We start from the raw sequence: 22442 nt of genomic DNA on the forward strand, positions 1-22442 counted from the left end.
AACGCTGCTCAAGAGAGAGACTCCTTTTCATATCAGTTACTGGAAGTCCTGCTAGGGTCATTAACCAAGCCTTCAGAGATCTCTCTCTTCATTCTAGTCTTTAGTTGGAGAGTCCAGTGCTCAGATAACTTTGGTTTGTACCCTTTTTTAAAACTTTTTATCCTCCCTCCAACCATAAGATTTGATTACAGTTGGCAATAGATTTATGTTCTTGTTCCATTTTTTCCAGATCAGTGATTTCAGACTCGATTACTCAACATACCTTTCTGTCTCTACCACCTGGCTCTGTAGACCATTAAATTATTTGGTGAATGAATCGCTTTTGTTCTCCAACAAAAGAAAGATTTCTTTCAATTTGTGCAGATTAGCATGGAGGGTTTCCAGCAATGTCTGGAGCAAAGTTTCTTGCATGAGGTTGGTGTTGATTGCAGAGGTACATGGTGTAGTGCACAAATTGGCACCTCAGTGTGGAGATGTAGCTGCTTAGCAGCAGTGACCAAAAAAATTTAGGGAAGTAACCTTTCCTCACTGCTTTTTTGTATTTTGGTATTACGATTGAGCATCCAGGAGTCCCTTTGACAATTAATAAGTAATTGAAACATTAATAATTTGTTGGCTGCCTGAAGAGCAAGATCACTAAGAAAATGACTTATTTGGAATTCTAATAATGTGGGATAATACTTCTAGTGCATGTCAGCTGCTGTAGACTATTACATTCATAATCTATTAATAGAGCAATGTGCTATATTAATGAGCAAAAAGAATGTTATATGCTGCCATTGTAGATAATCACCTGAAGTGCACTGTCTCTTTGCCTTTGAGAGCCCTTCATCATATGTGAATTCCAGCCTGTTGAGTCAGGTTGACAGTGTTAGTGAGAACCATCTGGAGATGCTGTTTTAAATATGTGCGTGAGAATCTGAGCATGGATTTTGATGGAGAGATGTGAAGTGTGAATTAAACTTTTGGTGAGCTAAGCCAGAAAACTAAGGTTCTTCAGGTCTAAAACCATGGAAACCAAACTTTGATTTAGACAGAGAATCAAATTCATCTCCTAATAAAAAAGGTATAGCAGTGCCTAGGCTTTTAGCTGTTGATATTTACTGGTATTCTGAAATATCCTTTTATTATACAAGAAAAAAATTGCTGCCATAATGTCTCCTTAAAATCTTTCCTTTTAATTATTTTATTTTTTCAAGAAAAAGCCCTATTCAAATCAGTGACAGTGCAATGAAACTGGTATATCGACAACATACCAGTTAATAATGAATCAATATAGCATGCTATGTATAGAAAATATTTATATATTTAAAACTAAAAGAAACCAGTACTTTCCAGTAACCATGCCGCTGAGATAGAGATAATACCTCAAAATGGCTCATGCTGTTGGTGATTGTATCGCTTGGATACTTGAACCTTCCCAAAAACTTTAATCTAGAGTATATCACATTTTTAATTAGAAAAGGATTGCTGTAATGTAACCCAAGCAAATGCCAAATCTGATACACAAGCAGGGCAAAGTTAAAACACGAAACAAAAGAGAATCTGTTCAAAACTATTTTATGCATTCTTTTTCTTAAAATTTAAAAACAAAAATATCCTCCTTTGTCTTTGTGATTTCATTATTTGTTTGTAATTTTTATACATAATTAAAGGAAAACGTGGATATAGAAATAGGCTTAGGAGTATATTGAATTTACTTAGTAGAATGTATTGAGTAGAAATATTCCATTGTGATAGTGCCCTTCTGTAGTGACAATAGTCGGATTCACCACAGAGTTACTAGGACATTCTGTCTTACCATCTTGTCCTACCATAAAAGAAGTCAGAAAATAGGGAGCCAGATTAAAAGCTTTATTTTTGTCTCTCCTATTATTTACGCACATACGATGCAAGATGGTTTGCATGTAATGGATCTTCATTATGAACTGTTGGGTGTCTACTCTGTCCTTCAGGTATCGTTTTAGAAGTTGGTTCTGAAGAAACAGAGCAGATAAACTGCAAGTGTCTGTGATTTGAGCTGAAGCCTAGAATAAGCCCATTCTTGCTCCCCTTGATTTTGCCAGTCATCCCACCCAATACAATGCTCCCCATTTCATAGATTTTTAGGGTCAGAAGGGACCTTGGTAGGTTGAGTCTGATCCCCTGCCCTGGGCAGCAAAGATCACTGGGGTCAGATGACCTCAGGCAGGTGCTCCAGTCTCATCTTTAAAGACCTCCAGGGTAGGGGAGAGCACCTCCTCCCTTGGACACCCATTCCAGATTCTGCCAGTTTCTGCCAGTTTATTTGATACAATCTTCATTCATTTTTTTTTTCAAATGCTGTGAAAATGTTATGCTTTGCAGACTTATAAAAAGATTAAATTCCTACCATGTGGAGATTGCAAACAAAAATAGACCTAATATAAACATGGAACCATAGTGAGGAGAAGAAGAAGAAGAAGGTAACAATGTTACAGGCAGATGTCGCAGAGCACTTGGGCACCGTGCTCCTTTTAAAGAGGGGAAACTGCTAAGGGAGAACCCTAGCAGTGAGTGAGGAGCCCCAGCTGCAGGTTGCCAGGGCAACCAGAGTTAGCTGGTGACCCACACCTGCCAGCGGTCAGCTGACCAGAAGGGGCATTTACATTTAAACCCCAGGGCTGGTTCCCCGCCAGCAGCCACAGGAGAAGGAGCTCTGCTGGAGCAAACAGAGGGGAGAAGCCTGACTGCACGAACAGCTCCTGATTGATGTTATGGGGTGGAGAATTCCCTGGTAGGGACTGAACGATGTTTAGTAGCTTAGATTTTATGTTATAGCCCAGGGGCTTGTGTTTTGTGTTTGCTGTTTAGAACCGGAGGTTTGGGTGAAGCTATCAGGGGTTGGAGGAGGCCTCATAGGGGAGCCACAGCAGCATGGAGACCCTAGACCCAGAGAGGGGGGCAGTGAGAAGCCCCAGAGAGGGGGGCAGCATTGATGAATGCCCATTGGGGTGCCCAGTGAGGCAGGGCTGCAGAGAGCCCAGGGAGGACAAGGGGGCCAGAGTAGAGTAAGGCCCAGACTAAATTATGTGAGTGCCATCTGTGAGGCTTGGGCTGCATGGTAGGAGAGAAAAGGAGCCACAGATAGCACCCCCTTGCATCGGGGCAGTTAATGGGCAGCCTCCTGCTTAATTAGTATCTTCTAATTAATCAATTAACAACAAGGCATGGCAGGAAAGAAGGCGGGCGGTTGGCCCATAACAGGCGGGTGGGGTCACCAGTGGACAGACCTCGAAGGGGCACACCTGTCACAGCAGAGAAGGTTCTTTGGGTAAATATTTTTGTTAGACCAGCTGAATAGTTGGAAAAATTGTTCTTTACAAGATTCTGGGCACAAACACCCTTCTTCAGATAAAGGAAAACTTTCTCTATGCCTGAAGAAGGGTGCTTGTGCCCATAAGCTTTTGAAGAACTTCCCCTGCCCCAATTATTCAGTTGGTCTAATAAAAGATATCTCATTTACCCCCAAAATCTTGTCTGCCTATGTCCTTTGATCAACATGGCTACAACCAACACCCACAAAAATGTTATGTGATTTTGCTCACAAGGTTCTTTGAGTAGATGTGATATTTTTTATTATACCAACTGAGTAATTGGAACAAAGTTCTTTGCAAGTTTTTGGGTACAAGTATCCTTCTTAGGCATAGGGAGACTCTGCTGTTGGTCTGAGGTCTCCAAGGAATGAAAGAAGCCAGAAGTGTGACAGGAGGTCAGTGAGAATCTAAATAGGTAGAAATTAGGAAAACAATGGGTAGAGAAGGGTGGGGGGGGCGGGAAGCGGGAATGGGTGAAGGAATGCCAAAGGTCAGCAAGGGAGACTCTGTTGTAGTAATGAGTTCTCCAAGGTAAAAGAGAGGCAGTCTATGAAAAAGCAAATAGCTGAAAATTAAAGAGCAAAGGGTAGAGACGGAGTGGAGGGGAGGAAGGTTTGCTTTTTATCAGTCCTGTCATTGGTTCCAAGTGTTACAAATATAGATATAAACTGACTTCATTCTCCATTTTCCTTCATCAGTGGTCCTCTACGTATTGACAGTCCTTCTGTATTATATTGCCTCTCATTTCTAATTTGATCTGTTTGTAACCTTAGAGACTAACTGGTTCAGTAAGTCATAAGCTTTTGTAGGTGACAGGCTACTTTGTCAAATTAGTAGCATCTAATGAAGGAGGCTGTTGCCTATGAAAACATATGCCATTCTAAACAAATTGGGCAGAAGGCAAGGCAGGGCAACACCCTGAAGACAGACCAGGTAACTAGATCCCCCTGTACCTAACCCTTTTGTAAGACCTTGAAACTATGTAGTAGTGCCACCTGGTGACTCCCACTAATATTGCACAGAACTCTTGTAGCAGTTCACTGGCTTACTGGGCAAAACTCTAACACTGTTTCTGGTAAGCAAGAAGCAGAATTTAAAACTAAATTGTGTGTGTTTATTGATATACTGTCATATACTGTATTCACGGGGGAGGGGAATACATGTTTTTGCAGAGGAAATTTAGCACTTCTGGGAGAAGGTCTAATGAATGACAGAATTATTGCTAAATTATTATATATGGCTTATGGAATATGCTGAAGCCCCAAATCCTTAAAGCTGTGCTGAAAGTTAGTAAGCTTCAGTCCTCCAAAATGCTGAGTGCACTGATGTCTGTCCAGAAAAGCAAATGTGTATCCTTTGCTAACTTTGTTGGATTGGAAGTGCAATGTAGAATTGAGCCCTTAGAGAACAATTGATCGTAGGGAATTAAATATTGGAACTTGTGAAACAAAATGATGGGATTCTATGAAGTATGAAAAGGGTCATTGCCAAAAGTCTGACTGTAGAAAGTCAGTGGCCTATTTCTGGAAATAGCAACAAAGGGTAGACAAGTTCAACTTTTTTCCACTAATATCCAGTTTTCAAATCTCCCTAGTTCATATTGTTTGGCTATATATGGAAAGCTTTGTAACCATACAGAATTAAAAATTTGGACTAGATATAATTCTTTTCCATCTCCAGCACATCCATTGATGCTGTGGTACATGCAATGACACTAGTACAGCACAAAGCTTGGTACATTATTCAGAGCAACTGCTAACTTTTGATATTGTGACCTGGGAAAGATGGAGAAATGGCAGGCCTTTCGTGCCTTTTACTGCCAAGTGTTGCTGTTATTCTGTAATATTCTAATGTGGGCAGATTTCAATGAAGCAAAATTAAAACAAAACAAATAAAAACAGCTAATATTTAAAGTCATTAACGGAATTGGATTTTGTGCAGTAGAAGCAGGTGTGCAGTTCATAATAATTGGCATTGATGGCAAGAACAGAATCCTAACACAAATAAAAAACTTAGTTCCCAAGCATTACTTAGGAAAATAAATTGCCTCTATTTCCCAATTTTTTATGTGAAGAAACATGGAATAAAGCATAATTAAGAAGTCTAGAAAAAGAACATTCTGAGAAGTTAGAACTGACAATGAGTTTTTGACTGACTGCCCAGATCTGTGACTCTGTCTTCTGTGTTGCTTAGCAACTCCATGTTATCACAAAGAAACTGATATTAAACTGGAACAGGCTGGATATGGTAATTTACGTGGGAAGATACTGGTTTCTCTTGCAGTGGGGAAAACTATTATTTCTAGTCTCTGTCAGCATCGAGTCTGTTTCACATGACAAACTGTAGTGCATCCATTCGTGTACACTTTACCTAAAAAGGTAAAGAGCGACTCCGGTTTGGGAAGTAACTGTAAAAATGATACCTTGTTGTTCACTAGATTTGATCCTTATATGTACTTGGACATGTCTACCCACGTTGATGATCTTTTACAGTATATTGAAACTAGTTCAGATTAGAAAGATTAGAAAAATTGATTATTACTGAAACCTTCTTAGTCCTTTGTTTTGCTAGGTGCTGTGCAAGCACAGAGCAGAAAGATCATACGGTGCAAGTTGTTCCAGTTTTTTTTTCTTATACTTCCAGTCTTGCCTTCGTTTTACCCATTGAATACAATGGACTTACACATCTATTACTCAAGTCATGGCTATAGTGGAGTGCCAGGGTGTCCCTGCTGGGTTGCTCCCAAACAGGCCCTGCCCATCCACTCCTGCTTGCATGCTTGAGATGGAGAAAATATACATGAGGCAGCTCCGGGTCATCCTAGTGGATGCACTTAAGCTTGCTGGAGTCTCTGCAGGTGTTGTCAAGACCAGAGACATCCCCTGGAATGACTTTACCAATATATTTCTGTATTTGGGTATGCACTTAGGAGTGGATGGTTGAGACTTGGCCTGGTCAGGACCCACTGCTGCCATGGTATAGACATAACTACACTGCCTAATTTGAATACCTTGAGACTAAATAGAAATAGCCCAAGTGACAATCTGCCAGCTTCCTTATGACTGGTGAAGAGACCACCTGCTTTCAGATCCACTGAGGAGTGGAAAAATCTGGTAGCTGAGGGTAGGGAGTGGAATAACTGAGCAAATTTGATCTTAACACAAGAGACACGGAATATAATCATTTTAAGGGGTGGAAGGTAAAGGAGTGGACAAGAACCTTAGCTTTTAACAGAAAAAGCTGTTTCTGAGGATTCTGGTTAATTCGGGAATTCTTTTTTTTCCTCTTAGTAAACATTTGTAACTTTTTTAGCAAAAGACTAGCTCGGCAGACTTTTCAGACTACAGGCTGAAATGACCTGACCCAGCTCATAGAAAGGCAGGTGCTAGGACCCATCCACCCGCACCACCACCATGCTGCACTTTTACCAAATGCCACTGAAGCCCAACGTCTGTGGGCTGGATCTGTGGAATGTCTGTGGGCTGAATCTGGCCTGTGGGCTGTAGGTTGCTGGCCTTTGCCCTAGCTGTATTTCTGCTAGCCAGCTTTCAAGTTAGAAAAATCCAAGGAAGTACTTGTTCTCTTACAGGAGTAGTCCAACTACTTGCTGGCCTTATCTCATCTGCAGAGTTAATTGAGACATTACTCAAGTTCTGTATTTGACTCAGTGTGTTGTCAGTTGTCCATATTATTAGATGTCAATGCTACTGATGCAACTAGCCTTACAAATGTTATTTCTGGCCCTGCTGAGGGAATTTATCTGCTTAAATGCCTTTCCCACTTCCTGCCTCCTAGAAAGAAACTGCCAATCTGAGCTATATAGGAAGAGGCAGAAATCCCTTTTCCCTGCCCTTCAGATGGCCCACAGTAGTAGTTCCCAGACTAGAGGTTGACTCCAAATTGAATCCTAAGCCTAGAGAAATTTCATTATAGTGGTTTGGCTTGACATGGTGGTCATGGCATAGAAATATTGGGAACCACTACTTTTGAAGGCTTTGGGTGAGGAGGATAAGAAAGAATGATATCATTCTTTCAAGAGGAAGAGGGTGTAGAAAAGTCCAGCAGCTCAGGGCAGCCCTGCTGTTCCCCAGCAAAACACTGTTCAACATCTTCATCAGCGATTTGGACGAGGGGGTAAAAAGCACCCTGTTCAAATTTGCTGATGACACCAAAATGTGGGGGGATGTGGGCACACTAGAAGGAAGCATCAGGCTGCAATCAGACCTAGACAGGTTACAAGGGTGGGTGGATGTGAATAGGATGGGATTCAACATAGACAAGTGCAAGGTGATGCACCTGGGGAGGAACAACCGGCACCTAGGGAACTCCCCTCTTGTCAGCACGGAGGCGGAAAAGGATCTTGGATTCATCATTGACTCCAAGATGAACATGGGCCGGCAGTGTGGTGAGGCAGTCAGGAAGGCCAACTGTACCTTGTCATGCATCCACAGATGCATCTCGAGCAGGTCCAAAGAGTTGATCCTCCCCCTCTATGCGGCACTGGTCAGGCCGAAGTTGGAGTACTGTGTCCAGTTGTGGGCACCACACTTCAGGAGGGATGTGGACAGCATGGAGAGGGTCCAGAGGAGGGCCACTCACATGATCAGGGGGCAGCAGGGCAGGCCCTATGAGGAGAGGCTATGGGACCTGAACCTGTTCAGCCTCCAAAAGAGAAGGCTGAAGGGGGATCTAGTGGCCTGTTACAAACTAGTCAGGGGGGATCAGCAGGCATTGGGGGAGTCACTATTCCCCTGTGCACTGCCAGGAGTGACCAGGAATAATGGTCACAAGCTGGCGGAGGGCAGGTTTAGGCTAGATATCAGGAAGCGCTACTTCACGGTCAGGGCAGCTAGGATCTGGAGCCAACTTCCAAGAGAAGTGGTGCTGGCTCCTACCCTGGGGGTTTTTAAGAGGAGGTTGGATGAACATCTTGCTGGGGTCATTTGACCCCAGTAGTATTTCCTGCCATGGCAGGGGGTCAGACTAGATGATCTACTCAGGTCCCTTCCGACCCTATGAACTATGAAATAGGGCAGCTCCTTTCTGATCTTGCCCCTTTCCACACCCCACAATCCTCCAATACTGTGTGTCTGGTGTAGGCTATGAAGTGGGGAAATGGAGAACCCTTGGCATTGAAAGAAAAGTAGAAGTTAATTGAAGGGCCAAAAGTGGATGGAGGACTGGGGTTTGTAATTAATAAGCTAGAAGACTAGATGTATGTGGGACTTGTGGGGCTAAGGACTTATTAGAGTTAGGAGGTTGGGAAGAAAATTAGGGATGTGTTCACATTCTGGGAGCCAGTGAGATGAGCAGTTTCATCCAATTTCACCTTCCCAAATGTATTGAATAGGGTGGGTGACACTTTAAGTGGAACCATGTACAGAGGATTGGGGAAGGGGAATTCAACAAGCAAAGATTAAATATGCATGACAGAATTTAGCTCAGTATTTGGATGTTTTTTTCTGGGGGCAGATGGCAGTTCTGAAATCACCTACCTACACATAACAGATGGTAGCTGCCTTGTTCTTGGATATATATTATAGCACCATCTCACACTCCACCTCTTTAAACAATCTTTTGATTTCTTTTTATAGTACATCAAGAGTTTGATCATTTGTGCTGTAAGGGTCTCAAAATAAACAAACTTGCATTAGAATATAGTAGGCATGTCTACACATTCATTAATGCGCTGTAATTGATGCTACTGTGCATTAGTACCAGTGGATGCTTTTTTGTGATGCTGATGTGCAATAGATCAATTTTACTACACATTGGCATAGAAAACCTGTGCCATGCTACTGCACAATAGAAATAGTCTACTGCACCTTTAGTGAAGATGTACCCAGTGGTTCTTTGTATTCACTTTTTAAATTCCAAGTTGTAATAGCATTCAGCAGCAAATTTTAAAATCTGTTTTCTTGTTTGGTACAACTTTATGGAGTTTTCAGTTTAAGCTTTTAATGCAAGAAGTCACTTACCTTGTGAAGCTGGATTAATCTGCTAAAGTGAAATCTCTTTGTTTGTGAGGAAGATTAATTTCTTCTTTTTATTGCAGAGTACAGACAACTCAAACATATCTATAATTGCTGAGAACAGGAAGTGCTTTGACAATGACATTGTTTGCTCAAAAAGCATTTTGATCTCTGTTGGAGACATGGAGATTTATTTTAGTGAAACCTCTGACAAGCAGGTTAGTTAGTTATTTTCTTTGCTTGTCAGATTAACCTTTAAAATATACGTTCTAAATATATGTCTGGGGAGATTTTTTTAATATAAAGTACCAAAAATGTCAAAGTTCTTTATATATCTTGGATGTCTATGAAAATTCCTATTTCTTCACTGTTTTTTCAAGCCCTTCCACTCTAGCACCTCTGTTACTCCCAAAGGGAAGACTGTTTAGAACTGTTTTCTGATAAAGGTTTTGCTACCTTGTTGCTATCATTTTTTTTTAAAGGAGGGGGGCAAATGAGCCAAAATTATTGAATGTAGAATAAGAATCCTTAAAAACAAAACAGCTGAAGCTGCTCCTCAGTTCCCAAGTAACATGTCAAGATAAATGCGTTTATAAAAATATACCTGGAGCTAATTAGTGGATGGCTGTGGCTTGATCTTATTTGTGTTAGAGAAATGTTGTTTTAGATATTTCACAAACATCCATTTCTATTAGAAGAAATCAAAGGGACAGGAAAACAGATCTACATATCAGCTCTGGAAGGCTGGATATTATACAGTAATACACTTCCCTGAGCAAGAAATCACAATCCTATGGGATAAGAAGACAACTATACATGTCAAAGTTGGACCTCGATGGAAGGTACAGCAAGAGAGAGACTGTATGACACTGTATATATTGTATTTAGCTTAAAGAGGTTCATACAATCTGAGATGAGAATATGGGGAGATCCATGGGATTTAGTATGTTAACAGTTGATCGTTGGGGTCTTTGGGTAAAATGCTGTTCACATATTAAGAGGTGCATGTAAATCTGTCTGTTGGCTAGGTGTGCCTCTGAATTGAGTAAGGATGAAGTGGTGGTGTAGCAATTTTTTAGTGTATGATAATACAGTGATCACAAAGCAAAGATAAACATTTCCAAGTCAATGTCCAAATTTTGTAGCCTGCTGATTGCCTCAGTTGTAGTACTGTGCACATCCAATAGAGTTCCATGTAAATTTATTTGACCTGGAGGGATGTGGGCAGTGGGCTTCTGCAGGGCTCGGTCCTGAGGGGGTAAAAAGCACTCTGTTCAAATTCGCAGATGACACTAATATGTGGGGAGAAGTGGGCACACCAGAAGGGAGGAATAGGCTGCAATCGGACCTAGACAGGTTACAGGGGTGGATGGATGAGAATAGGATGGGATTCAACACTGACAAGTGCAAGGTGCTGCACCTGGGGAGGAAGAACAAGCACCATACCTACAGGCTTAGGAACTCCCTCCTTGTCAGTGCAGAGGCAGAAAAGAATCTTGGAGTCATTCTTGATGCCAAAATGAATATGGGCCGACAGTGTGGGGACGCGGTCAGGAAGGCCAACTGTACCTTGTCATCCACAGATGAATCTCAAGCAGGTCCAGGGAGGTGATCCTCCCCCTTTATACGACACTGGTCAGGCCAGTTCTGGGCGCCGCACTTCAAGAAGGATGTGGACAACATGGAGAGGGTCCAGAGGAGGGCCACCCGCATGATTAGGGGACAGTAGGGCAGGCCTTATGAGGAGAGGCTACGGGACCTGAACCTGTTCAGCCTCCAGAAGAGAAGGCTGAGGGGGGACCTAGTGGCCTGTTACAAACTAGTCAGAGGGGACCAACAGGCACTGGGGGAGTCCCTGTTCCCCCGAGCACTACCAGGAGTGACCAGGAATAACAGTCACAAGCTGGCAGAGGGTAGATTTAGGCTAGATATCAGGAGGCGCTACTTCATGGTCAAGGCGGCTAGGATCTGGAACCAACTTCCAGGAGAAGTAGTGCTGGCTCCTACCCTGGGGGTTTTTAAGAGGAGGTTGGATGAACATCTTGCTGGGGTCATTTGACCCCAGTAGTATTTCCTGCCATGGTAGGGGGTCGGACTAGATGATCTACTCAGGTCCCTTCCGACCCTAGAAACTATGAAACTAGGCGAGGTGGCTCAGAGTTTGAAAAGGGGCCCCATAGTTGGAATTTGGGATCAGCCCTTGCACCTCTGCTGTTTTAATATTTACATTTGTAACCTGGGTGGTATGTGGAAGGTATCCCTTCTGCAACTGAAGGGATTCAGTGGGTGTGTGTATGCTGTGTGGAGTCTGGTTACCTAGCTGCAACAATAAACAAGCTGGCCTTTATCAATCCATTCTTGTTTTCAGAAACCAGCTCCTATATTATAATGGTACTTCTAAGCATTTAGGAATCATCCTGGATAGAACATTGTCCAATAAAAATCACTTAACTATGACAGCAGCTAAGTTCAAAACCCATAATAATTTGCTTCAGAAACTCACCGGGACTTCTTGGGGATCTGCTGCTGATGCAATGAGGACAGCAGTTTTAGTGCTGGTCTATTCTTTTTTTGGTGGAATACTGTCCCAATCTAGTAAAACAGTGCTCATGCTGATAAGGTTGACATAACACAACCAAGCAATGCAAATCATTATAGGAACAATCTGATCCAACCCTTCCCAAAGGCTCCCTATTCTTAGTAACATACATCCTCCCCCATTAAGGAGAAAAATGCCTTAATTAAATTATGGATTAAAATAAAAAACCCTCAACTGCCTATACATGAAGATCTCTTAAACTCACTGTGTCCGAGATTAAAATCTAGCCATTCCGCTTGGAGAAGAGCAGTTCAATTTGAGCAAGACTCATTTAACATCCAAGATGCCAGGATGTAAGAATGACTTAATTCGCCCCTTAATACAGGGGTATTAGAAATCTGATCATTAGACCAGTTGGCTTTGATCTTTGTAGACATGTGGGGTAGGTACAGACAGTCAAAAAGCCTGAGGCTGAATCAATTGGCCAAGTTCGTGGATGACACCAAGTTATGGGGGGGTATGGTCATGCCTGAAGTTACGCTGCAGATTCAGGTGGACCTGGACAGGCTGGCAAGTTGGGCAGATTGGAACCAGATGAAGCACTTTACACTTCTCACTGTTGAACTTCATCTAGCGGCAAACAATCTTCAACATCCCTACAACCTAGTTGGCTCCAATTTGACTAGCACCATGACCGAAACAGACCTAGGGATAATAACTGAGGATTGCGTGAACGTGAGCAGTCAGTGCAATGCTGTAGCCAGGAGGGCAAACAACACTAAGATGTTTAATGTTTCTTCATTCAGCTCAGGAAAGAAAGGGACTGGAGCAGTAGGACCTAAAGGACCAAATTAGCCACAATGCTCTGGGAATCTACATGTCAATCAGTCTTGATTTTATTATTGCACAGAAAAAGAATTCTCTTCCATATATCTATATTCATTACCAGTACATACCAACATTCAGGATGCTACATCTGACTGGGTTTTTGTAACTGTTGTGAATGTCCTTGTTGTTCCTGAGACTATAGGCAGCAGGGTACTAATGATAACATCTAGTCAAGCTTCAGGGACATGAGGTAATATATTTGAACTTTTGATTTCTGGATTGAATTGTACTACCAGATTTCAGAGGAAATGTTGAAGGGAACATAGCACCTTTCTTCAGTCAGGAAGTAAAAGCAGGTTGTGGAAAACAAAAAATTGAAAGGCAAGAAAAGAAAAAGAACAGCTCTAATTTTAAAAAAATTACCATTTTGGACGGCTAAATGTATGGAGTTTCAAATATTTTCAAAATGTGAGGTAGGGGTATAATCATCCTGAAAAACCAAGAGAAAGGGAGGGAGCATTAGTTTAAGTGTTGCAAAATGTTTGTCAAGTTGTTGTAATTAATGTTCAGTACTAACAATGAGATACCGAAGTACTTTCAATTTTAGGGTAAACTGGCAGGTTTGTGTGGAAATTTTGACAAGTACACTTCAAATGATCTGACGACATCTAACAACATGGAAGTGAGAAATGCTCAGGTTTTTGGAGAGAGCTGGACAATAGGACAGGTAAGTAATTTTTTTTGCCATTTCACTGTTTATTTTTAAGGTATTTATTATTAATGAACATGTGAATACTTAGAGTGCTGATATCTTCTACACCAGGGTGGTATGGTACCTTGTGGTACTGTGAGATCCCTTTAAGGGTGTGGCAGAGTTCTGCACAATATTAGCATTGTTAGGTGTGCAAGAACCTGCATACGGTTCACAAGATTGACCCAGAGACTTCAAATAAGAATTCATGGCAAAAACATTCAGACCGTTATAATCTTTCTGAGTTCTTTGCAATAGACCACTTGCTCTATTATTTTTCCATAGTCAAGGAATGAGTGAAACCTAAGAGCAGGTATTTTCCAAGGAATGCCTTGAGTCTAACAAAGGTTGAGAACCAAGTTCTAAACTGCCAATTAATCAATGCACAGAAGGAAATCTGAATGCTTCTAGAGCAGAGGTGCTCAACCTCTGGCTCACAGGCCAAATGTGGCCTGCCATAGTCATTACATCTAGCTTGTGGGTCTCCCTATGGGGTGGGAAGTTTGGTGGTGGGGGAATGGTGGCCATTTTAATGTGGTCACCCTCCTGTCAAATTCGCAGACTCCAAGGCCTGTGCTGTCTGTCACAGCCGTGCAGTGCTCCCTTCCCTACATTTGGGTTGGAGCTGGGCCATGCCTTGTCACCTGTGAGGTGAAGCCACTTCCCCTTCCCTTACAGAGCTGGCCCACACCCCCTTCCTCCACCAGGCCTCATTGGGCTGGTCCATGCCTCCTTTCTCTTGTGGAGCCACTTGGGGGGGCAGGCCATGCCCCTTTCCTTGTGGGACCAAGCCACACCCCCTTTCCCCAAGGATCCAATGGAATGACTTGGGTTCCCCTTTCCCCATGGACCCCCTGACAGGGCTGGGTTTGGGCTGGGCCATACCCCCATTCCACCGCTGGACTGGTTCCAACTTGCTTTGATGCCTCCTTCCTCCCTCAGGACCAATCCACACCCCCTTTCCACCATAGAGCTGGGCCATGCTCTCCCACTCTGCAGGTCCAGGTTGGGCCATTTCCCCTCCCCACCCCACCCCACCCCTCCAATGGCCAAACCACACACACCCTTTTTCTCCATGGAGCCAAACCACACTTACCCCATGGGTGGTGCTATGCCCCCTGCCCTACAGAGCTGGGTTGCAGCTTGGCTTCCCCTGCACCCCACCCCGGGTGGCCAGATGTGCCCCACTGCACCTGCTATGGTGCCTGATCAGGACCAGTGGCAGGATCCAGCCCCTAGACAGATGGGGCACTGCTCACCAGGCCTGAAGGGGGAAAAGGCTGAACACCACTGTTCTACATAATTGTTTCTCTGAAGTTTCGAGGTGGCTCTGGTACTACATTTCCTGCCATATCTTGACACATATACATGGTGCTAGGCTTAGCTGAAAAACCAAAGTAATTACCAGATGACTTTATGAACAAAAAATCATATTTCATATAGAAAAAAACCTAGAAGCTATGAAGTTTAGCTATTGTTGTGAATTTACTCAAATTTAGAGTTGTTCTGGATCTGATATTTTAGATTGGGCCCTTTATTTCTTCTCTCTTGAAGACAGGTATGATGTGGCTTTTCCAGAAATTCCAGTTGATGACATTGATTTGCATTGATTATAACAGTGTGCTTGTACAGTGCTGACCTAGAAAACTTGAACCGTGGGAATTCAACAATGACTTAAATTCGTTATTTTAAATAGGCAGTTTATAGTTGAAGACCTATATAGTAATAGTAGGAGTGATCAATAGGGTGTTGATGGCACAGGGAAGGATGACCCAAGGTACTGTCTATGGAGCTGTCATCCAGCCTATGGGTCTGAAGAGTTGATGGCAGGAGATGCAGTAATTAGTGCTGTCACTGCTTCCCTGCTGCCAAATTTCAAAACCAGTGAGGAGTCCAGTGGGTCAGATGACATGGCCCCCCCACAGTGACTTAGGCCCACGGGGCCAGATGAGCTGGACAACACTGATGTAAATTATCAGATACAAGTAGCATATAAAGTAGTAATCTACGATATGGGAGATCCAAATTCAAGTCAACCATATCAGAAGTCTGAATGTAGACCCTCCCACTTCTGAAGGGAGTGCCCTAACTACTGTGCTGTAGGGTACTCTGCGTTTGGTTGCCTTCAGACTTTCCTTTTGGAGCTGTTTCACCTTGAACAAGGTACTTCAGTCAGTGATCCAGGGAGAGAGATTTGAGTTCCTGTCTCTGCTCCCATTAAATATTTAAATATTTTACAGAGTGGAACAGCTTGAGTAGCAGAGATTAAAAAGAATATATCATAGGGACACTTGATATACTGGCGCTTCAGGCTCCCTCTGGCAGTGTGTGAATTTTTTGTTCAGATCCCTTCAGGAAGAGGAGGGAATTGAAATGAGACGTCTTACATCCTGAGAGAGTGCCTGAATTGCTGGGCTGAATAAAAGGAGACCACCATCACAACTTTGCATGACAATTATATAGATCTAGCCATTCATTCATTGCTATGCTTTTGCTAAAAATACTTCTGAAGAAAATGAAAATCCAATAGAACCACATTTCCATTTAAGTGAGGAACACTGATTTCCCCCCTCCCCATTTATATAATAGTATTTTTTTTGTGTTCAGTCCAGCAACTAATCTTCAAAGTCCATTTGCACAACCCTAATCAAAGCATTGTATTTCATGACTTCATGACATGCTGTTCTTTCTTAGGCTTTTTTTAAGGTTGTATATTTTTAGAAAGTTGCATTTAATTTCTTGCCTGGTATAAACTCTAGTGGCGTGTCCAGATGAGCATGCATGTACGGGGTTGTGCATTTGCTATGGCACAAATAGCAGCACATATTTGTGCTTCTGCTTTTTACCCCAGGGCACACCCCTGCACATGGACTCTGGTATGCTCTAAATTGTCTGGGGTGGGGTAGGGCAGGCTGAGATGAGCATCTATGCTGGCCCCAACAGCTTTACTTGGGGTCCTGGGGCCTCCCAGGACACAAGTGATGCTGATCTGGTTGCTCTGAGCCTGGAGCAGCCACTTTTTTTTGCAGAAGTGTTTTTTTGACACTGGGATCTCCTGGTATCAAATCTTGATACTGCACTGCAAATTTTCAGTGTAGCAAATGGTTGCACATGTGCCGTGTGAGGTTTGTGGCACCTTAGACAGCCTCAGGGTACTGCAAACCACATATGCATGTTCATCTGGATGTGCCCTAGGTGTCTTTCAGTATTAATGCTTTCCAGCCTCTCTTTGCAACTGAGGGCAATATATTTTGGATGAACTTGGTGTTGCCAAGTTAAGCGTCATTTTGTTCTCTTTTTTTATTATTATTTGTTTTTCTTTCTGCAGAGAGCTTTTTTTTTTTTTTTTAAAAAAAAAGAAGTTTTTGTGTTATCATGATGACTTTTGACTTTGTTTTTTGAATTAAACTGTTCCTACTGTTGTTGCTTAATTTGAACTTAGAGGGCTAAAGTTAATGCTTGTGTGACTCCATTTAGAGTCAATAGCAAAACAGCAGGGATGTGTTTGGCCTATAAAGTTCTGTTTGTGAAATTACTACTAGTTGTTCTGGAAATTATAATGATGTTTCACAAGGAAAACATTTTGTCTTCATCTAACAAGCAACAGGCAAGAACTAAAAGCAAATATTCTTTTTCATGCAAGCATTTTTAACTATAGAATCAAAGATGGGCAGAAGAGCCCAAATACAGAAAATTTCCCCTATTTAGTCTACCTTTTTCAGTTCCCTGCAACTGGGAATTCTTATTTATGATATAAAAAGTATATTGCAGCAAAGTCTATAGTAAACTTATTTCTATAAATAGCTTCTACTCCTTTCTTTTAAGTGCAAAACCCCAAATGAAACTATTAAACCATGTGAAGTGCATCAAAGCAAGTTCCCTTATGCCAAAAAGGAATGCTCGGTTTTGTACAGTGATGTGTTTGCACCTTGTCGTAATGTGGTAAGTTAGCATTTTATTTAATATTCAAAGATCAACAAAGTTGTTCTGTAACAAATAAATAATTGTTGGTTCTTGAATATTTGGCTATTGAGACTCAAAACAAATCTATCTAAATATTATAGAGGACATTGGAAAAGGGCCCAATCCTGCAGTGAGCTCTATGTGGGTTAGTTCCTGCATTTGCAGAGTTCTTTGCAAGACTGGAGCTTAAGTTTGGATCATAAAGGTTTTGGACAATTGGAAGTTTCAGTACTATTAGATGTCATGGATGTGGCACTCTGTTAGATAACAGGATGTCTTTGGTAAGTAAGTTTTTTGATCATTAATATTTGTATTTATGGTTCTTATTCTGTGGCTATGTTTAAGGCTACTTGCACATACTGAAGAATTCTGAAAATATGAAAAACTCATGTAACATGTTGTCATGTGTGGCTAGCAATATGAGAAGCTGAAGACACACAAGTATGGTTTCACCTTAGTAGTTCTCTTCTGTTATCTGTTCTGCTTGATACTTTTAGAAGGTGCAGGATCATGAGAAGTTTGACTTCAGAGCCACTACAATGTTATGGATACACTTTGTCTAGCTTTATCAAAGCTTTATGTATGATGCCTTTGCTTTTCCAATACCTAGTTCACATAGGGGACTTGGATTACAGCAAGGTACTTCAGGCTGAATCCTGACATGACAGTGATGACCAGGGACCCTGGTTTTCTTTGATTAAAAACCCAAAATCCATTATTAAAATTAAAGACCCCCCACAGCCCCTCCCTCCCTGGTGCTGCTGGTGCCCCTCACTCCCCCCCACAGGCTCCTCAGCCCTCCTGATGCCCCTCGCTCCCCCACAACAACCTCCCAGCTCCACACGCAGGCACAGACACTGTTATCCACCCCAGCAGGTAAGTGTGTGTGGGGGGGAGGGGTGGGGCAGGTCAGGGGAAAGGGAAAGTGCCGGGAGGGGGAGAAGTGTGCCCCTGTGCCCACTCCCATGAGCAGAGCTGGAGGGTGAGGGCAGGGGTGCCCCTCTGTGCACCACACACATGCCAGCTGGCGTGATGGGGGTTTGCATATGGCGGCTGCCACTGCAAATCTGCTGCGCCCTGCACTGCCTTCCCGTGGCCAGCTGCACACCTTTGCAGGCAAGTGGTGTGGGGTGTAGCAGTGGCCACTGCATGCGGGCTGCACATGTACTGCCCAGCTGGCAGGGGAGGGAGGAGAGGGGACCTGGATGCAGTAGTCACCACTGCTGCTGCTTGCCTGTGGAGTGGTGCCTGAACGGAGGCAGCTGCTGTGCATGAGCCTCCCTGTCCATGGGCATGGCTCTGAAGACAAGTGGCATTACTGGTGCGAGGTGGTGGTGGCCAGTGTGTGCAAAACCCCTTGTCCCTGCCAGGTGGCATACAGCTGCCACCACCACCATCCTGTGCCACCTCTGCCACTTGTCTAAGGAGCCCCCAAACAGCCCACACTTTAACAAAGCAGATTATAATATGCATGTTGGTTTGGATTTTCTGTATCTGATGTTACAGGTGACTTCAATTTAAAAAGTGACTTTTTTCATCTATGCAGATAGTGCAGTTCTGATTACATTTCCCTTTCATGCAGTGATTACATTACTTGTGCCTTTGACTTCTAAGCTAGGGACAGACATTCAAAAAGCCTGAGCCAGAATTGATTCAATCTTTGCAGGTTAGTCTAACCTGGCTAGGCTAAATCAGTTTTGTAACCGGACAGACATCTCAGAAAAGCAGGCACCTGCCTGCAGTGGCTCAGGCTAGAAGTCCAGAGCCACTAGAGCAGCCCTCCCATCCCTTCCACAGAGCTGAGCTGAGGGGGGCATAGCCAGGCCCCACAGGAGGCTCTGATTAGGGAGGGGTCCCCCTCGTTCTGGACAGCCCATCAGGGAATGTTTATCACCCCAGTAAGAAAACAGAGGGACATTACCAGCTATCTGTTGAATCTGCCTTTGCCCCCAGGTGCCACAGGTAGCCAGCATGTGGGCTGCTAGCTAATACTGAGAGGTGTCTGTGAGGACCAGGGAATGTCTGCTTAGCAGAGAGTGGGGAGTGGCTGAGGGGAGCAGGCAGGTGCTGCTGTACCTGCAAGCCTATGCCAAAGCTGCAGCCAGGGAGCAGAGGGGGGGAGCCAGCCCTGCTGTGGTGCAGAAAGCCCTGCCAAGCCCAGAGAGCATGCTGGGGGAGTCTGATATAATTTTAAACAGCAAGAGGTATGGAACAGATTGCATAAACCAGTTTGAGCCAAATAAGTTGAGTCTGATACTACATTTAACCATGTTTATCTCAAACCAGTTTCAGTCATTTTCAAACTGGTTTATGTGCCCTCAACATCTGTTCTGTTGCAAGGTTGAACCAGTTTCTGATCACTAAACAAGTTTATGTGTAATGTCTGTCCCTAGCCTATAACACACACAAAAGAGGTTAATAATTCAGTTTTTTATACTGCCCAGTAATTTTCTGTATCTTAGCATGTGGAATCCAAGTTTCAAGCTATGGTACCTATATTGCATGTGTACCAAATGGATGCTGTGTTAAAATATGTGTCTAATGGAAATATTTTTTATAAGCCCAACATGTTTTTTCAGTTTTAGATTGTGCTCATCATTTTTATGTTCGATTTAGAGAAATTCTATGTACATTTCAAGGTATTCTGTTATAATTTTTCTAGAAGTAACATATGAGTGATGATTGTGATCTAAATCTACTCCAAACAGATGAAACCCCCATGTTTTGTTCTTCCTTTCTTTTTTCTTATATTTCCATTATTTTAAAAAGAAGCATCAAAAATATTTTTCTTTCAGGAATTGTTGCTCCAATACAGAAAAGGTTATTTTACAATAGTAGTATGAAAACATTGATCCTTCTGAATCATGGTGCATGTGTGAGAGGGCACTAGGATCTTTGATGCATATGCCTAGGCAGGAGAATGGAGGAACAATATAAGTTGAAGAAATATACTGGAATAGGCTTTACTTTAAGTATTAGAACTCTGTGTGGCACGAAGAAGGAAATGTTTGTTTAAACTAAGGCAAATCCAGGGAAAATTATTTAATAAAAATATTTTTATGTTATTTAAATAACCTTCTCAAGAGATACAGTCAAATACTTTCAGGCCTTCTTTGTTATCTAAGCTGACGTTCTTCCCTTCCTTCTCCTCCCCTTCCCCCTTCTCTCTCTCTCTTTTTTTTTTTTTAAAGTAAAGTAAATCAGCTTTATTACAGCTCTGTTCATGTTATCCTAGATTACACTAGATGGCAGCATTTGCTTTAAATATAGAATTATTTTAATCTTTGGATAAATTTCACCTTTAGAAAAAATCCAAACAAAAATAGAAAAAGTGTAGGCAGATATTCTCATTAACTTAAATTAATTCATTTTAAGTTTTCTAAGCAGATAGTATTAAGGAAATTGGAAAGCAGAGAGATACTTCATCAGGACTTTTAATATGCTGTCGGGTTCCTGTAGACCATGGGTTCCCAATGTTTTTATGCTGCGGCCTGGCAAACTGCGGCCCAGAAGTGGCTGCAGCTTGTCAAACTGCAGCCCAGCAGTTGCAGCTGACCACGGCCAGAATTTCTGGCCAGCAGACAGGTAAGTATACCCCCACCCACCAGGTGATGGGTGGGGAGGTGGGGAGCCAAACTCTGTGCTGCTGCGGGTCCTGCAGAAGGAGCCACAGCTTCTCCACCTGGCTCTGTGGAGGGGGTGGGGAGGGCACAGCTTGCCAGTCTGTGGCCTCTACCAGTCCAGCAGCCAACTGTGCTGCAGAGCAGCAGCTGACCTGGCATGGCCTGGCACCAGGCCGCGGCCTGGGGATTGAAAACCCCTGCTGTAGACTATACAATACTTACGTTAGAGGTGAGAATTGCAGGCCTTTCTGTTTATGCCTTTATACAAACATTCCCTCCTAGTGGTGAAAAATTTCCACCATGAGAAATGATTTTGCATTGTGACTCCATAAATGCCTCTGGTCCCCTGAGACTGGGGTGATTCTATCCTGTTCTGGGGAAAGGGTTTGCTACTCCAGTGCTTACATTCCCAGGGGAAACTGCAGCAGCAGAACAAAGCCCCCTGCCTGCTGCTTGTGCTACAGACCCTGGTATGAGAAGCAGTCAGGGGGCTGCACTTGGCTCCCAGTACCCAGCAGCCAAGTGAACACAGAAGCATGGCAAAGCCCCTGCCTGCTCGCACTGGGAACATAGGTGTGAGAAGTAGGTAGGGAGATGTGCTGCTCCCGGCACCCAGCTGCAGAGCCCCAGTGCAGCAAAATCCCTGCCTGGATCTCGCTCAGGGAACTCCTAGAGTGAGAAGCAGGCAGGAAGCAGCTGGTATCTACTTCTTCCTTCCACTCCCAGTCTATTAAAGGGTTGGGAGCAGATGTCTTCCACCCCTTCTCCAAAACAGGGTGACCTCAGTCTTTGGAAGGCACAGGAACCCTTTTCCTTTCTCCACTCTTCCTGGTCCCCAGGGGTAAGGTGTGCTGGGAGAAGCTTAATCTCCAGGGAGAAACTATCCCATGAGCACTTTTTACCTGGTTAAAGTTGGGTTCCCAGTAGAAACTGAATGTCCGTACATGGCAAGTGTGTGTGTGTGTGTGTGTGTGTGAGAGAGAGAGAGAGAGAAGGATCAGATGCTACTTGTTTGTAGGCACTGAGAATTTCTAATTTTATCTATCTTAAAAAACAAAGTAATTTTATCCAAATGTTTCAAATTTTCATACTTCCCCCCAGTAGGCTTAAAGGATTTAATTTTGTGTCTTTCTGGATAGAGAATTCTTATTGAAATTGGTAGTTTTGAGTGCAAATAGACCAGATTGGGTGGGGATACATGTACAAATATTTTTTTCTCTTCACTTTTCAGATTGATGTGACTTCATTTGTCAAAAACTGCCATACAGACACGTGTAACTGTAATCTTGGTGGAGACTGTGAGTGTTTATGCACAAGCATCGCAGCTTACTCTCACAAATGCTGTGAGCAGGGTGTAGTAATTCATTGGAGATCTCCTTCTCTCTGTTGTAAGTACTATATCAAGTTAGTACAATCATAAAATCAAACTCA

The 22442-nt window shown here is 43.0% G+C and overlaps 1 protein-coding gene across 1 annotated transcript in view; it reads left to right on the forward strand.

Annotated features, from left to right (window-relative positions):
* OTOGL (otogelin like) overlaps nt 1–22442 on the forward strand; it is a 168644-nt gene that overhangs the window by 76908 nt on the left and 69294 nt on the right. Inside the window, exons 25-29 of the mRNA XM_090041582.1 lie at nt 9391–9525; nt 10003–10149; nt 13282–13401; nt 17251–17367; nt 22243–22399. Of these exons, the coding sequence (XP_089897708.1) occupies nt 9391–9525; nt 10003–10149; nt 13282–13401; nt 17251–17367; nt 22243–22399 (676 nt within the window). The remainder of the gene's footprint in view (nt 1–9390; nt 9526–10002; nt 10150–13281; nt 13402–17250; nt 17368–22242; nt 22400–22442) is intronic.

This window comes from Crocodylus siamensis, chromosome 4 (assembly GCF_052110815.1).
Source record: "Crocodylus siamensis isolate JL-2025a chromosome 4, ASM5211081v1, whole genome shotgun sequence".
Lineage (NCBI taxonomy): Eukaryota > Metazoa > Chordata > Crocodylia > Crocodylidae > Crocodylus > Crocodylus siamensis.